Source organism: Dicentrarchus labrax, unplaced genomic scaffold (assembly GCF_905237075.1).
Source record: "Dicentrarchus labrax unplaced genomic scaffold, dlabrax2021, whole genome shotgun sequence".
In the NCBI taxonomy this organism is placed as follows: Eukaryota; Metazoa; Chordata; class Actinopteri; family Moronidae; genus Dicentrarchus; species Dicentrarchus labrax.
In genome coordinates this window covers 13,328,583-13,345,320 of record NW_026136722.1, presented here as the reverse complement: position 1 = coordinate 13,345,320, position 16,738 = coordinate 13,328,583, and the positions used below count along the sequence as shown (strand labels likewise).

Here is a 16,738-nt window from a genome sequence, read left to right as displayed (position 1 = left end):
ATAAACTGTGAACTGAGGGGGAGGTTGGAGCTAATACGACAGGAGAACTTTACTCTTTCACTTGCCATTTTAACAACTGTCATTGTTTTCACAAGTCCAAAGGACCAAAAAGAGTTTCAGAAGTGGGACGAATGCCCTGCAAGCCTGGCAGAAAGAGGCGGTTGATCTAAGAAGAATGAAGGCCACAGAGACAACCCCCTCTGCCTGGTTTCTTATACTTTCTTTTAGACGCCTTTCTATGCACACTTTTAAAAGGTGAACAAAAGGCCTTGTCAGGAGCAACAAAGCAGAGAGGTAACTTATGTCCTGTGTGTCCCAGAATTAAAAAGAATGAAACACCTGCAGGGGAAAATAACTTTTTCTCGTGCAGATCATTTGGAAGAATAATTCTCCTTCTACTGCAACTGCAAGTAAAGACAGAGGAGTTAGCTAGAGAAGCAGGATGTGTTGAAAATCTATTACAGATATGAAGGGTGTGATTCAGCCTTTGCCCTCATACACCTTAAAAACCAACATTGACTTTAGGGAGCTTATCCAAAAAGGTGATATAACCCAATATCTGGATTGAGACCAAAATCATCTGTGCTTTCAGCTGCCTTTGTAAAAAATGAAAAGATTTATCCTCAATCTTTTGTATATTGTTAAACGCCTAAAGATAAGGCAGTTCGGCTTGAAGGATTTTGGCAGAGAACATGAAGATGGTCTTTTAGATCTCGGTTTAACCAGACATGTGTTACCTAACAGTCTAAATCTGGTGGTTGCCTAGAGTCAGGGGGTTATTGAGGCTCCACCACCAGCTGCATGTTGGTCCAAATGGAACTCATGTCTTTTGGTCAGCGTCCCAGCGCCAGACGGCACTCAGTTGTAAGAGCCAGAATTTGAATAACAAGTGTTCAGGAATGGCCAACTGTTTAGAGTCCTCACAAGGTCAGTGAAGAACAATAGAGGCTGTTTCTCTAGTGAACACCCAGCTCACACTAGGCTGAATTCAAAAAGCCTAAAGTCTGATTGCAAATTTAGATCTGGAGGAAAACCTTTTTTATTCCTGTATTACCCCATATGTTAGAGTCACAGACAGAAAGGCTGCAGGTGCAGTTTGAAACACAACCTTCCAAGTCACCACCTGCAGTTTTGTTTTCTTTGGGTCAATCTTTTACTCATATTATCTCTTAAAGCCAAACTGAACTCTGCAAGTGACACACACACACACACACACACACACACACACACACCCACACACCCACACACACACACACACACGCACGCACATAGCTATGACCACGCCCCATTTCTGCGTCACTGACTGGCATGCTGCATTCAAGGACCTCCCATGAGGCGTGGCCAGCATGGAAGCTTATATATTTTCCCTCATAGCAATTCACTTACATTTGCTTCAGCTATGCACCCTGACGGACGTGTCATTCATACTTTTGTGCTCTATTGAGGAAAAAAAATACCATATGGACTTTGCTTTGGGGAATCGTTGCACCGCTTCATAGTTTTCTTTAGTCTTTTTTTTAATTTTATAGGTTTAATCATGTTGAAAAATAATGGAAAGAAGACAGCTATCACTGTAGCCAGCACAGCATGTATCTGCCTGCTGCTGCTCCTGGTTGCTGTGCAGCATCACCGGGTTCAGGTGGATGAGGAGAGGAACGGAGAGGACGCCGGGACGCGCTCTCTCCTCCAGCAGCAGCAGCAGCAGGAGGAGGAGGAGGACGCGCAACCCGGGAGCGCGCAGGTCAAGAGAGGTTTCTCCGCGTACTTCACCAAACTGACCCGGGGCCGGAGGGAGGTGGAGAAGCCCCCACGCTCTTCCGCGTCCACCGCTGACCCTCCTCCAGCTGAGGACATCAATGCCAATGACATCTTCATCGCCGTGAAGACCACCAAGAAGTTCCACCAGTCCAGGCTGAACCTGCTCCTGGACACATGGATCTCAAGAAACATGCAGCAGGTAAAGGAAAAGTGCAAAATGAATTCATGTTTTGTTCATGCACCAAATAGCCACTGAGCAAGCATTAAGCTGAGAGTTTAGATTAGGATAGGATTAGGTTTAGGAAATGATCTGCTTGTTTATGGGCTGATCATTGTTGCTGAGCCTGATCTGAACAATAAGCTAGTGTACACATGCAGGTGATGCCTGTTGGATGGCTGCTTACAGTGCTGCATTGTTCCCCTTGTCACCAGATGACACTCTGAAATAGCCACACAACCCCTGTTAACCATGCTGAATTTCTTCGGCTCTGTCACTTTTTATTCTCCTCTGAGTGATGTCCCTGAGAACGGAGGGAGCAGTTTCAGGACTCCCTCTTCTTCCCTCTTTCAGCCCCCCTCTCTCCCCACTCTCTATTATCCCTCCTCTTTTTGGGTGTCCCTGTGAATGCCCCCGGTGCAATGGATGCTTCACAGCACCGACTCCATCGCTGTCCCCCTTCCAGGACTAACAAAGCGTCTTTCTGAAGGGGAAAGAAAAGCTTTCCCAGCCCCTTGTCTCCCCTCTCTCCATGGGAACGTGGGAGCTGAGTCTGGGTCAAGCTTACTGGAGGGATGGGAAAACGGGGGCTTCGTTAAGGGGATGCCATGGACAAAGGGGGTGCATCTATAGGCAAGTTTGTGCTGGGAAGCAGGACGCTGAGTATGTGGCCTTGAGAACCAAGCTCCTCTAAAGGGTGCACAAAGACATGCACGGCTATAGTGTGGAGAAAGCTAGTCAAAGTGATTTTATCCTGCATCAAGGATGTGCTTTCTCTAAAGTCTTTTTAATTTGCCTCGGGCGCTGTCACACAGGGTTTCTCTTCTTAAAACCATGTCTCTGTCTTTTATCTCAAGCACCAGTAAAGTTTGGAGAGAGGTTTCTTCTCTCGAGATGTGTTTGATGCCAGGAAAATAATAACAGGTCGATCAGACAGAATTACATGCACAGCTCACAATCATGCGCTACAACATCTGCCTAAATGTGAGTCGATTTTGCTAATTGGCTGTAATCACTGTACAGGTTGATGTTAGTTAACCCATCCGACAGAGTTAACAGCACGGCTTATAGGCAGGCAGCTGGTGGGTGGTTGCGTGGACAAAAAGGACAGACTGAGCCCACAATACAAGAGGGAGTTCCTGGAGGAAGGGTGACAGGTGGTCAGGAGAGACAGAACAAAGGATGGCCTTAATGCCAGCCATATGATGCTCTGAGTTCCCACCATGTACATATGGTGCATCCTCCATGTTCAGGTTCTATTCTCACGCTCAGCTGGTGAACATCTGTGGAGTTTGGATCACTTTTGTAGCAGTATGGACACAAGGGACAAAAGTATTATTTCTGCAAAAGCCGGTTTAGAGTACTTTTTTTATTATTTCTGACTGTGCTGTTACTTTTCTACTTTAAGTGAGATCTCTTCACTCGAATGCAGACGGAGCTGCTATCTGTTGCTGTTTACATGAGAACAGGGAGGTAGATTATCTCTGTGATAGCTGTGTTGACACAATAGTGCCTGTGGCCTTCTTAATCTTTGAGCCCATTCAGAGCACAAGTAGCATTTTTATGTGTAAATCCAACCAGTGTATTTATATGAAGGTTCCCATTGTTGCCAAATGCAATTTATCTGTAAATTGTCGCTTTTGAAATACAAAGCCTCTTTTTTTCAAGTTATATAACCTTTTCATGTAGAGTGCCTCTTCCTGTTTCCTCATTAATCACACTGGAACAACATAGCTTCAGAGCAGGGTCATAGAACAAAAGAGCAAAATGGATCACAGTACTTCCCCTTTCAGATTGTTGATCACCGGCGAATTGATTTGTAAAACTGGCACGTAGAGCGTAAATTCATTTTGCAGCTGGCACCTACATCTTCACGGTGTGCCACGCATTCCTCATTTGAGAGTATGATAATTAGCCAGCACTGCAACAATGAGAGCTTTTAGCATTTTGGAAAAGCACTTGGCGCTGTAGTCGAGTTAATCAGATGGCTTCAATGTGATGTAGTAAAAGTACAAGAAGCCAGAAAGTGGGTGGTAGTCATTCAAGAGGACAGCCTGGTGTTAAAAAGCAATGCCTGTCTATACTTGGTCCCCGCTGCAGTCACTCTAGCACTCTGATGTCCAAATCATTTGTCCTGATAAAAAGAAAGTGCTCAAAATGCTTTGAATTTCTGGCACAGAAGGCTGGAAGTAGTTGATGGAGGGAGGGGAGCCTGATGCCCTTCCTTCCCGTGGAGCTGGAGACAGTCAGCCAGGCACCACGTTCAGCTCAGACAGGGCCGTGCCAGGCCTTCCTGTGGTCAGGAGTTCAGCCCCCCGTCCCCACCCCTCTTTGCTCTCATCTCCCACTTCTCCTCACCCTGTACCCCCTCGCCTCTTATCTCTGCTTCACACACAGCCATTTTTTCTTATACTTTTTCCTTTTTTGTATGAATTAGTATTCTACGAAAGTAACTGTTCTTTTAAGTTTCAGTTAAGAAACAAAGAAGAAGAAAAAAACCTTCCCTCTGGAGGTTTCTCTTTAGTTAACTCCTGCAGCTGTATGCAAATGCTGGCAAACATATTTAGAATTTACCCAGTGGAGACTTTACCCAGCATGAAAACTCACAGCATTGTTCTATTCAAGAGGCTCACGGCCCGGAGGAGGAGGGGGAGGCAGGATGGGGGGTGAAGTGGGGGTGAATGGCCACACACGGTTTTCGATTTACTAATCAGCAGTGAGATCCCCCCCCCCCCTCGCCTCCATCCTCCCTCCCTCCCTTTCTGTCAGTGCCCTGGCAGCTCTGGCAGCTGCCTCGGTGATTAGGCTGTCTATTCAACGGGCTTTAAAGCAAACAGCGCCAGCCTCTGATCCCTTCACCAGTGAAACCACCACCCTTCCTTAAACAAATACAGGCTCATGGCTTTAGCATTGCGCTACATCTGCTCAGAGTTTGTTCCGCAAACAGTTCAGGCAGAAAAGAAAGAAAACCGGGTTAGAAAGATGTGTCTTTCATGGGCCCGTTTATAGATGCGCATCACAAAATTGCAGTCACTCAGCCGCAGGGTGGCGAACTTGCAGGAATGTGTGTTATGGTTGACAAAAGGTGCTCTGTCAGTTGGGGTTAAGGCACCACGACCTGGCGTGTAGAGACACGTGGCTTAGATAAGGTAGCGTGATGTACGGCAGGTGCTGCCTCACCTGAGGTGAAGAGTAAACAGACCACTGGCGGTTACAAAGCCCAGAGCCGGCAGCCTTTTCATCATCACTATTCAGCAGCTTGCACCTGCTCAGTGTGAGCTATCATAAAGAGGAGTCTAATCTTCCCCTGCTCCCTTTAAAGTGTGTTCCTAAGGTGCCCTCTATTGTTAACTCCTTTCATGAGTAACTGCTACATTTAACAAGCGGCTGCAGTCTTGTGGTTTGATTCTTGAGTCAGTCAGTCATAAAGCAGCGAGCACGCAGAGGATTGTGTCGGTGGTATGTCAGATCTGTATGCTACTGTTTTAAGTGCATTCAACACGTTGAAGCCTGGCAGCAGGTCCAGCAGAGTGAAGGGGCTCAGCCGGGGGATGGGATACATGAATGGAGTGTGCGTGGGGGCGGACAGTCTGCCTCCTGCTTTGTTCTATGTCTGGGATGCTTCGGGGCGGCAGCATAGTTGCCATGGAGAGAGTATAACGCCGGACAAAAGGCCTTTATTTGAGCCGGGGGTTGTTTAACTCACTGTGTTTTCCACTGCATAAAAGACATGTTGATTGATGCTAATCACACCGGGCTGGATGTGAGGAGGGAGGACTTTGGACACCCTGTTGAATTTGATCGTGTGACCGCTCCACATGATCATCCAAAGTCATTTTGATTTTATGGATTTAAAGACCAAGTCCACTTATCTGTAATGTCCCTTGTTTGTTTACAGACCTACATCTTCACAGACGGAGAAGATGAGGAGCTAAAGAAGAAAATTGGTAAGTTTAATGATGGGAATGAAAAACTGGGAACATAGATGCACATTGTTTTATTAGAAATGGGGCCAACTCTGAATTTATGAGAAACAGAATCACATTTTTAAAGCCATTAAAATTCAGCTTTGAACTTTTTGCCTCTGAAAGATTGCATTAAAATACATAGAGCCTCCATTGATGGTTGTCATCTTTAACTAAAATTCCTCCTTTCCTTTCATTGCTCCCACAGGAAGTCACGCAATCAACACCAACTGCTCTGCAGCTCATAGCCGACAAGCTCTGTCTTGCAAGATGGCGGTGGAATATGACAAGTTCATAGAGTCGGGAAAAAAGTAAGCATCACTTACACTTATATTTATTTAGACTTTTTATTAGTCTGAATATTACAGGATCTAATCATTCTTCTTTCTGCCTCTTAGGTGGTTCTGTCATGTAGATGATGACAATTACGTGAATGTTCGGACTCTTGTGAAGTTCCTGTCCCAGTACCCCCACACCCAGGACATGTACCTCGGAAAACCCAGCCTGGACCGGCCCATAGAGGCCACAGAGAGGCTGGGGGACAATAAGATGGTATGTCGTAAAATCCTTTGTTGTTTTGCTATATTGAAGATCATACAGGTTATTTCTCAGATAACTGTACATTATTTTTTTTATTAACAAACTTTTCCTGTGTCTTTTTTTAGAAACCAGTCAACTTCTGGTTTGCTACTGGAGGAGCCGGCTTCTGTGTGAGCCGGGGTCTGGCACTGAAGATGAGCCCATGGGCCAGGTGAGACACATTTACACACATCTCGTATTATTATGCTAAGGTAGAGACGGAGAGGATACGAATGGCAAAAACTGTCTCAATAGTCACAATCTGGGAAATGTCCTTGTTTGCATTTCAAAATAAAAGAGAATTAGCTCCTTATTACAAAGACAACGAGGGCAAGATTGTCCAGGTTATGTTTAGAAATGCTCATTAAGTACAAAATGGCCACCAGTAGTTGTGTCACATAAACTCTAACCAGGTTTCTTGTCTATTTTTTTTGTCTTTCCAGTGGCGGCCACTTTATGAACACAGCGGAGAAGATCCGCCTGCCCGACGACTGCACCATCGGCTACATCATCGAGTCGGTTCTGGGGGTTCCTCTGACCCGCAGCAACCTGTTTCACTCCCACCTGGAGAACCTGCAACAAGTGTCAAGATCTGAAATTCACAAGCAGGTGAGACACTTGTAGCTCATCTTTTAAAAAAAATACATGATCAGTATGAAGTCATGAATCAGTGTGAGAGTTGTGTTTTTGCTACGTTGCTCATGTTTTTACTGTAATTTTTCTTCCAGATCACTCTAAGTTATGGAATGTTTGAAAATAAGAGCAACATCATTAATTTGAAAGGGGCTTTTCCTGTGGAGGAGGATCCATCAAGGTGAGAGATTGTTCTGTTTTTAATGATGTGACACCGATTTAATCTCAGTTTTAACACATTTCAGCAAACTCTAACTCTAACCCTCTTTTTTCTGTCTTCCAGGTTCAAGTCTGTGCACTGTCTCCTGTATCCAGACACCCCATGGTGTCCCCCCCAGGTTGCCTTTTAGGGCAACTGCTCCTTTCTCATCCTCGTCCCCGTCGTGCCTCGGTATCTGAAAGGCTCGCGGGGACCAGTGTTTGGTATTAGACCGCACGGCTGCTGTATTCTTGCTGCAGTTGTGTGCGGTCTTTAATAGTTTTACTGGGCTGCTGTGCGGCCCGCCTTTGGACTATTCCTTCCTGTCCAGTGCCAGGACCTCGTCCCATAAGAGGACTCCAGCTCTCGGCAGGAAGTAGCTTTCAGCGTTAAGCTTTGCAGGCAATCAGTTGAGCTTTGTGATGTATATGTTGCTTGTAAATGTATCTGCAATTCTCATAGAATGTATTGTCATATATTCAAACCTTTGCCAGCTTTATATTAACATTTATGTTTTGTTTTAGCTTTTAAAAATACAAAGCCATACAGGTCTTTGTTTGTAGGCTTTTATCACATATAATTGGCTTTTTCAGGCATGTTTATTTCTTATCTTTTAACTCCTATGACTCCGGACAAATGCTCTAATATGAAGATATTATTGTGCTTTTAAGTAAACAGTGTTATTTCTCCAACAACCAGAGCTGGCAGTAGGCGGATTTCCAAATGCATCCTTAGGTGATCTAATCTGAAGTATATCAGGACAAAGCACTTTTTGATATTTTTTGGCGAACTGACCTAATTTACGTCCTTTAATGATATGCTTCAGATTTGTGTCCAAACTAACAAAAAAAAACCCCTCAAAATCTCAATATCTATTCATTCTTATGTATTTAATAACACTCCTTGCATTTGTTACAATCAGGGAAAAACAATGAGTGGAAGAGATTTTGATTTGGGGGGTAACAATCAGCTTTCGAATTGCTTTGAAAAGTTTTTTTGTTTTTGGTTAAAAATTGCACAGCTGAGTTTCAAATGAGCTGATATTTGCTCCTGGAAAGACGCTCACCTCATAAGGTTCAACAGTGGAGAATTAGTGACTTTTAGCGTGGATAAAAAGCCATTTGAACAGTTTGAATCAATGGCATCTAAATAATAACCACCTGTGTAATCTGAGCCACAGTCTATAATAGTTTGCACAAAAGACTGATGTGAATCTCTGTTATTATTAACATTATTGTTCTTTATTTACACATAATACTGGCTGGTTACTGTTGAGGCCTGTGAGGTGAGAACTTAACAAGAGCAACATCAGTGTTTCCACATGGAGGTGTTCCCTCTGTGTTGTCTCTTACCCATATTGGGTTACTCTGTACATCTTGATTACAGTATTGTATACTGTGCCTTTGTTTAAATTTGTAGTGATTGTATAATGTTTAGAATGTAATTTCCCCATATGTGGTTTACATACGCTTTTAATGACCTGGGCGTGATTTTTGTACTGCTTTGAACTGTGTTAAATGACTGTGGTGTTTATTCTCCAGTATCTGGAGGGTTTGAACAGTTCATTCCCAATACTGGCTTCTCAGGGATTATGAGCTGATCCTGGTATTAACTACCATGGGACCCACGGTGGGACCTAAAACTTTGAATAAAAGTGCATAACCACTGAGAAAGTTTACATATTTGGTCATGTTTTTATTTGTCTGTCTTCAAGTTCCAGATGATACATTTAATATTCTGAATAATCATATTTTTACTTACTTAATGTTTAAGGAAATATTTAGATTCAGATCTGCATTTAAAAAAATAACAGCGCTGCCAAAAGCCGATTAGTTTGGCATAAAGATTGATATAAGGGGAAACAGCTAGCCTGGCTCTTTTCAGTTTCCAGAGGTGTTACAGCTGGAGAGAGCTAGCTACTTTTTAAAATGACAGATACAAGACTGATCTGGTTACGTTATATATAACTTTCTGCCAGAACCTTAGGAAAAATATGCCATTCTCACAATGTGAAATGGTAAACGGTTTCATGAGTGGTAGAAAGTGACTAAGTACATTTCCTTGAGGGGAATTCTGAGGTTTTATGCCAGTTGACACGTGGAAATATTGTACTAAGCTACAAGTTAATCATTCTTCTGATAACAAGCATATTATAATGCACTGTTTTTATACAATAGATTAAAGCAGCTAGGATAACTGTAGAAACAGTGTATATAACAGGTCAAATTAGCACCCAAGCAGCCAGCTTCGGTATTAAAATGCTGCTTAAATATTAACACATTAGTGTCATCATCAATTGGAGATACAAGGTTTTCAACATGGGGAGAAAAAAACTATTATCTCAATTATTTTAAGGGTTAGGTCTAAAAAAGCTGCCAGACAGGACTTTACACTCTGTATACAATTCTGACGAAAAGACAGAATACCGGTTCTTCTTTTAAAACATTAGCATACTATACAATTTAAAAAAAACTTGCATAAGCGCATGCTGAATGAACTCTGGCAGACACAGAGCTGAAGATCCATCACCAAAGCCTTGCATGGGAGACAAATTACTTGGAGCAAACATCCCCACCACAAACCATAATCACAGCTTTGCTTTCCAGAAATGTATAGTGGGAAAAAACGGCAGTCTTTTATGTATCTAAAACTCATGTTCAAACATCAGTCATCTGTCTTCTCTCTGTTGACTCATAAAATGTTTCCAATAAATTTCAGTTTCAAATCATATATTGCAAGAAATGCAACAATCAAAGCAGTCTGATTGGTAGCTTTAAACATTTACTCAGCGGCGAATGGTTGATCAGCTCCTCTCAGCTTACTAAAAAGAGGAAGAGAGAGATCTCTCCTCTGGCACGGCACCCATGGGAAAAGAGGGCATGTGGCTTTAGTATAAAACTCTTGTATTATTAAATTGGCGCGCTGTGAATGTGCAAACAGTAATCGGATCAGCAGCAGTTTGATCTTCTCCTGCAAAAGAGTACGAGGTTTTCACATAAAGAAATCATTTGAGTGTGGGTCTAATCCGTCTCTACTCTTTTTAAGCTCAGACTCTCAAAACTGTCACTTGTACACTTTCTAAGTCCTACCTGAAGCAACATGTACACTACGCACAAACATACATAAAAGGGTGACTATGATTTAGTAAGAAGTCTGCACCTGCATATTGCAATGTGAGGACATAAAGTAGGTATATAAGATTAAAATGAGCCTAAAATCATTTCCTCCAGCTCATATCCCTGCATCAGTAATCCTTCAAACATACCAATGTATCTCTGAGCAACTGAATGAATGGCGGTTGTTACTTGTGATTACTGTCCCACTGGTTTCCTACTGTTTATCTTTCCTTAACGTTTGCTATTGCAATTATGTCTGTTCCCATACCAGCAGCTGCAGAATAATAAATACAGTCAGACTGAGCTCTTAAGTGTACGCTATAAGCATTTCAATTTACACCCTGAGCTGAGGCCAAGTCTTCATCCTGCGCAGGGAGACAGTTTGAAGGACAGATCTTTGACAGAGAGGAGGAACCACATCAGACACTAAATATGGCTTTATAATGACAGCATTAGTAAAACAGGTAGTAGAGTGAATCAGTGCCTAGTCTTATTACTTCAGTTCACAACTATAAGCACAAGTTCCTTTATTCCGTACAAACTGAACTATTTCTATGCCGTTATCCAACTTAAAACAGCAAATTATGCTGGTAGGCAGATTTTGTTAGGGCTGGACAGAACCAGGCTCGCTGTTTCCCGCCGTTTCCAGAGGCATCACAATTTATACTCTGTTTCAGAATCAATTAAAAAGGTTAAAGTAACATTTTCAGTGAGTATGTTTTGAGTTATTTTTACTTAAGAGAGGTATTTCAGTAATTCTCCCTATGTGAACAGCACTAACAGATATGTCTTTATTTAAGAAGTCAATCATGATTGATTCATGACTCAAAAGGTCTGTCGTTCAGCTCTTAGCTGTGAAATGGTTTCAGTAAAACTGTTTTGCATATGTATGGTGTGGCAACAGATGAGAGATTACAAGAACACAAACATCCAACTGCACACTTCCACTGTTGGTCGACCACCTAACTGTCAGTGAACTATGGTGAAAGATGACTGGAGGCTGTTGCTGATTATCTTCCAGTGATAAAGGATCCAGTATCCAAAATGTCTATCATGTAGTGTTTACAAAACATAAACGTCCTGAGTGACTTGTGGCTGTCTCACTTTGTGAGTCATACTTAAGGAGAAATGCAGCTTCTCTGCCCACATATATATATTTTTTCACCTCAGGGAGAGGATAAAAAACTATGGGGTGTTCTGTCTGTCACCCATGTAATAACACAACTGCCTGAGCTGAAAGCTGTTAAGAGTTTTATTATTGCAGTGACTCACCCATTTAGTTTAACTTTTAATTTTATATCCCACAGCAGGATGTTCTGTATATCACGCTGTCATTACAACTAAATATGTCTGTGTACCAAAGAAATTGTGGCAGAGCAGTAGTGGGTTCAGAGGGGTTGCATGGGTCCCCCCTGGAATCTGGTTGGCCACCCCCCGGTGCCTGCCCTAAACCAGAGTCAGAGAGTGATAAGAAGTTGGCTTGTTTGTATCATGGATGGATTAATGAACAGACCCACCCAGAGACTCTGGACCAGAGCTCTATATGAACATAACATTTGGTAAACAACTAAAAATAGACAATAAATGACCTCAGGGACAAAAATGACCACAAAGAGATGCAAAATGATTATTAAATGACACAAAATGACCACAAACAGACACAAAACAGGATGCAAAATGACTAAAACGAAACCTAAGATGACTGAAAAGGATGCAAACATTACATTACATGACTAAAAAGACAAAATGATGACAACGTAATGCAAAATTATGACAAAGACGCAAAGAAACGCAAAACAACAATATATTTATATATACATGTAATCCATACTACATACTCATTTCACCCCTGTCTTAAGGTGGAATGACAGGAAACACTTATGCTTGGCGTACAAACTGTTAACAGCAGTTAACCTGCTGATTAAAACACAAACACGTGGGTGTGCTTTCTTGCACTTCCCATCAGTGGAGTATGTGACATTTCACAACTCTGTAAAATCACTCTCTTTGTGTCTGTTATACTGAAAGAAAACCAGTAGGTCTAACTGTCAGTAAAATGGAAAAGCCCAGAGTGGGAGGTTGGGACTTGGAGTAGATCTGGTGAAGTATGGATGGCTGCCACATTCCTCAGAGTGCAGGGGATTACAGAGGAGCTGGCCACTCGCACATTGTCTTCATGACTCGCCTTTGCTATATCAGTCAGTCTCCAATTAACAGCCTGCATTGTCTGAAGGATTAGGAGCGGCGGGACAAGTCTCATTGGCCCACAGAGAGATCTCACAGCAACTGGCACAGGCCTTAATCCTGCTCAACATGTGCTCTAAAGGCAGACGAAGTGGGTGTTTACTATAATCCAGGTATCACATATCCCGGCTGCAAGGACTTGAACTCCGTAGTAAGCAGCACTTGAGTGGAGGACTAGAGTAATTTGGAGGAGGACCAGCCTTCCCTGCGTAAAGATGACCAGGAGCGATTTTCTTTCTGTTAGGAAGTGTACTGCAGGAACTTTTCAAAATAAACTAAATTCAATTCATCTTGCTGGGCTCTGTACAAAAGTCTTTGATTTCTGAGATTAATTTCATGATCTAAGCAGTCAGTTTTTTGACAGAATGTCAGAATTGAGAGATTAAAGTCAGAATCCTTCATCTTATTTCTCTAAATTTCTTTGTTTTAATCAGAACTATAAGGTCAATCTAAGAACCTTTTCTCATTTGTTGTATCATGACTAAACACCACATAATTTAGGGCTGGGTATTGTTAAGAACCTCACGATTCGATTCGATTTTGATTCTTTAGGTCACATTCGATATTGATTTAAATACTTCTATATCGATTCAGAGCCGACTTCAACGACTCCAAAACCGCTGTCTTTACCTCTGTGTTAGGGGTGGGTAAAAATATTGATTCTTCAATGCATTGCAATATATTTTTTCCCATCTGCATGGTGTCGGCTTAAGTGGTTGCGCAAATTTGTTGTGTTATTGCAGTATTTTAGTAGTGCCTGGCACAGCTTACACACTGCCGTACTTTGGTCTATTTCCTGTGTTCTGGGTTTACACTGGAATCCAAAATGACTCCAAACGTCTGCTTTTAAAGTTGAAGGTGCTGGTTTAACACTGCTGCTACCTGCTTCGGTTCCATGTTGTTGTTGTGTGGTATAGTTCGGCTTCCAACTGTACAACGCAAATCACACAAAGGTGTTACTCACTGCGCCCCCACTGGCCAGGGGCTTGAATCGATTCAGAGGATTTAATGAATCGATATTGAATTGGGAAAAAATATATTGCAATGCATTGATGAATCGATATTTTTACCCACCCCTAACATAATTTATAACGTAATTCGGTTATTTGGTAACACTATTATGTAGTTTTAAGCAGACATTATGGCATTTCTAAGTTTTTATTATTGTGTAGTATTTTCAAATAATAAAACTTTTCCTGTGAAGACATATTTTGTATGATTACATCTGTGTTATAATGGCATTTATTATGTTTCTCTTCACATGAGGATTTAAAATTATTGATGACTACAATCAAAAAGACCTTATATATGACTACATTATAGTGTGTTAGTAACCATTATAACATTATTATTATTATTATTATTATTATTAAATGTGTACATGCTGCTTGTGAATGCTAAATAGGGGTAAAATAAAAACTTACTAAGCATTTTTGTACTTGTCAGTACTAGGTTAAATAAAATAACTCTAACTTTTTTGGCACTCAACACTTGGCACTCAGTGCTAGCTTCACTCACATAAGCTCTATTCATTGTGTGATATTTCCGTCCTCATGCTAGGTTGTTTAAAGGTCAAACTGGAAAAAAGGACTCATGTCTATAGTTTATACTGCAGCACAAAATGTGCATCAAGGTTGTGGTAAATGCAAATCAGGAGTGCACCATCTCAGAGACCTTATGGGATGGAAATTTTTGGTCTAATCACTGCAACACATCTCTGGGAGGATAACTGCTGGGCAGAGTATGTATGAGCTGAGATAATGTGGTTAAATCTCCGAAGTGGTTCATTTCTAAGATGGTGGTGAACCACTGGATCATAACAAATCCTTCACACAGAAGATAAAAGATTTTAAAGACCAGGAAGTGCTTTTAGAAAGTCATGGAGCATCACAGGGAGCAGGAGGCTCTCTGTGTGGAGTAAAAAGGTGAGGACAGCTCCATAAATCCTTCATTGCGTACGTGCTCCCTCTGACTGGTCTGGGTGATGTGTACAAAGGAGGAGGTGAGGTGTGAATAACGTGAGCAATGACTCCCAGGACACAGCTGCCTCCCTCTGAGCCCCCGGGCCACACAGGAGACAAACCAGGCACCCTGTTTCCTTGACTCCCTCTCCCTCTCCCTCGCATAAGCAACAAAGCAGCAGGATTCCCTCCAGAAACGTGGCACAAAGGTGTTCATCTGTCCTGTGATGACAAGATGTGACATGTTGAGAAGTGAGAAGTAAAAGTGAACACCGTGTGCAGTGACAGGGATGAAAGCAACAGTACTTTATACTACTAGAAATATTCTACTTTTATACTTCATTACATTTATTTTACAGCTAAGTTTTTAAATTAAGATTGTTCATACAGAAATATATGACAAGCATATGAAATACAACATATTATTAAAGACTAAACCAGAGGTTCTTCATCTTTTTGGCTTGTGAGCACACAAATATCCTTGTTCAGGCCCCTTGATGTTATATTTCAGATGTCTATCAGAGGTAAATCAACAGAGGTAAAATTTGTCCAATATTGATCCAAATTTGTTTATCAGAACTTCTTTCCTCCCACATTAATAATCACATGACCACAGATCTTCTATACTTTTTAATACTGCCAACCTTTTCACAAAGCATCAAGTTTGTTCATAAAGAATCAACTTCCTCGAGATAGGTAAACTATCACAGAGTCATGTAAAGGAACCTTATAGTAAAGTGGTAATGCTGAGTGCTAACTGAAAGCAGGCGCTGGTTTGAAACCTCTTTCGTGAGAAATTTGAAATCTGGCAGCTCAACTGCAACTTTTCAGTGCGAGAATGAACCAAAATCACGCTATTCACAACACGACAGCCATGTAAGGTTGTTGTTTGAGATCTCAGATGTTGATAGTTAGCTTTTATGCACTAATGAGGAATTCCAAAGCACTTCCTGCCATGTAATAAAAAGATAAGTGACTTAAATCTACAGTGGTAAAAGTAGGAAATACATCAAAGTGTTTATGGCATGCTACTTTGGACGATGCTGGTAAGTAATGTACTGTAGACATGACTTGTATTTGCTCGATTTATGCTCTGATATGGAGAAATTTCCTCTCACCAGAATTTCATCTGCAGAGTAAGAACCTTCAGGGTCTCAATAAAAAGGGCTGAGATGCTGCCTGCCCCGTGATTTAGGCTGATAAAACGGCTACATTTTTAAATGAAGTCTTGCCTTGTGCAGCTTTAACTCTCTCGTGTGTCTCCTGGCCGTCTTGCAGCTGCCTGGCATTGAGGAAAAGGAGAGCTGTGGTCCGACCATCTTGGCAGAGAGCCCAGCCAGTCTCAGGAAGTGTCTTTGGGGGGGTTTAGAGGGTGCAGGAACCACCCTCATCCCCCCCACTCTGCCTCCCCTCCCTCTCCATTCAGCTCCTCACCTCAAAGCATTAGTAATGCATTCCTCCAGTCCAGCAACAAGCAGGGTAATTCAATTTCCTCGACAGTGAGACCGTGTGAAATTTCATTTGCATCTTCTGGATTTCTGTGTGTAAGATGGGTTGTAAAAACCTCTCTGCCTCCATCATGCTTTGTTTACTGCTTTGTTTAGATCGGCCCTGTCAATAAACAGCAGGGGACTCAGGAGATGATGTAATCTCTACAGTCATCTTTTGGGACCGAAAATACCTTTAAAAAAAAACTTTGGGGCATTTTAATATTTCAGTAGTCTGGCCACATTTTTAATGAATGACGGAAGTTCAGTGAATAAAAAATAAATGAATATTACAGCTTTACATAAAAAGTGTCCTGAGAATATAATTTGCCACTATACAAATAAAATTTAACTGAATGGTCCAAATATGTTGAGACTCAGAAGAGACAGTGTGTTTTTAAAGTAAAGAAGGTCCGCTCCCTCTATATTTTTATAATGCATTTCATCCTCCAGACATCCTCATGAGAAGCCAGTGTCTGGGTGCGACAGCAGCTGGCTGGCGGTATGACGGAAGTTGACAAGACCAGACTGGTGGCCCGGTGCTGACACTGACCTCTCGCCTGCTGTCGGCCCCAGAGA

At 42.0% G+C, this 16,738-nt stretch overlaps 1 protein-coding gene across 1 annotated transcript; it reads left to right on the top strand.

Moving 5' to 3' along the window:
* Nucleotides 1-1,393: 1,393 nt before the first annotated feature.
* On the top strand, nucleotides 1,394-9,029 carry lfng (LFNG O-fucosylpeptide 3-beta-N-acetylglucosaminyltransferase). The gene is made up of 8 exons (XM_051387208.1): nucleotides 1,394-1,957; nucleotides 5,874-5,922; nucleotides 6,149-6,251; nucleotides 6,339-6,492; nucleotides 6,606-6,691; nucleotides 6,963-7,128; nucleotides 7,248-7,333; nucleotides 7,436-9,029. Exons 1-8 carry the CDS (start codon nucleotides 1,538-1,540, stop codon nucleotides 7,500-7,502), a joined length of 1,131 nt encoding a protein of 376 aa, XP_051243168.1. The 5' UTR covers nucleotides 1,394-1,537; the 3' UTR covers nucleotides 7,503-9,029.
* The last annotated feature ends 7,709 nt before the right edge of the window (nucleotides 9,030-16,738 follow it).

What these genes read in the sequence shown, in the direction of transcription:
- lfng (XM_051387208.1), top strand. Translation starts at nt 1,538, where the DNA reads ATGTTGAAAAATAATGGAAAGAAGACAGCTATCACTGTAGCCAGCACA. An exon ending in TCTCAAGAAACATGCAGCAG is followed by an intron (nt 1,958 to 5,873) that starts GTAAAGGAAAAG and finishes GTTTGTTTACAG; the next exon opens with ACCTACATCTTCACAGACGG. An exon ending in GATCTGAAATTCACAAGCAG is followed by an intron (nt 7,129 to 7,247) that starts GTGAGACACTTG and finishes TTTTTCTTCCAG; the next exon opens with ATCACTCTAAGTTATGGAAT.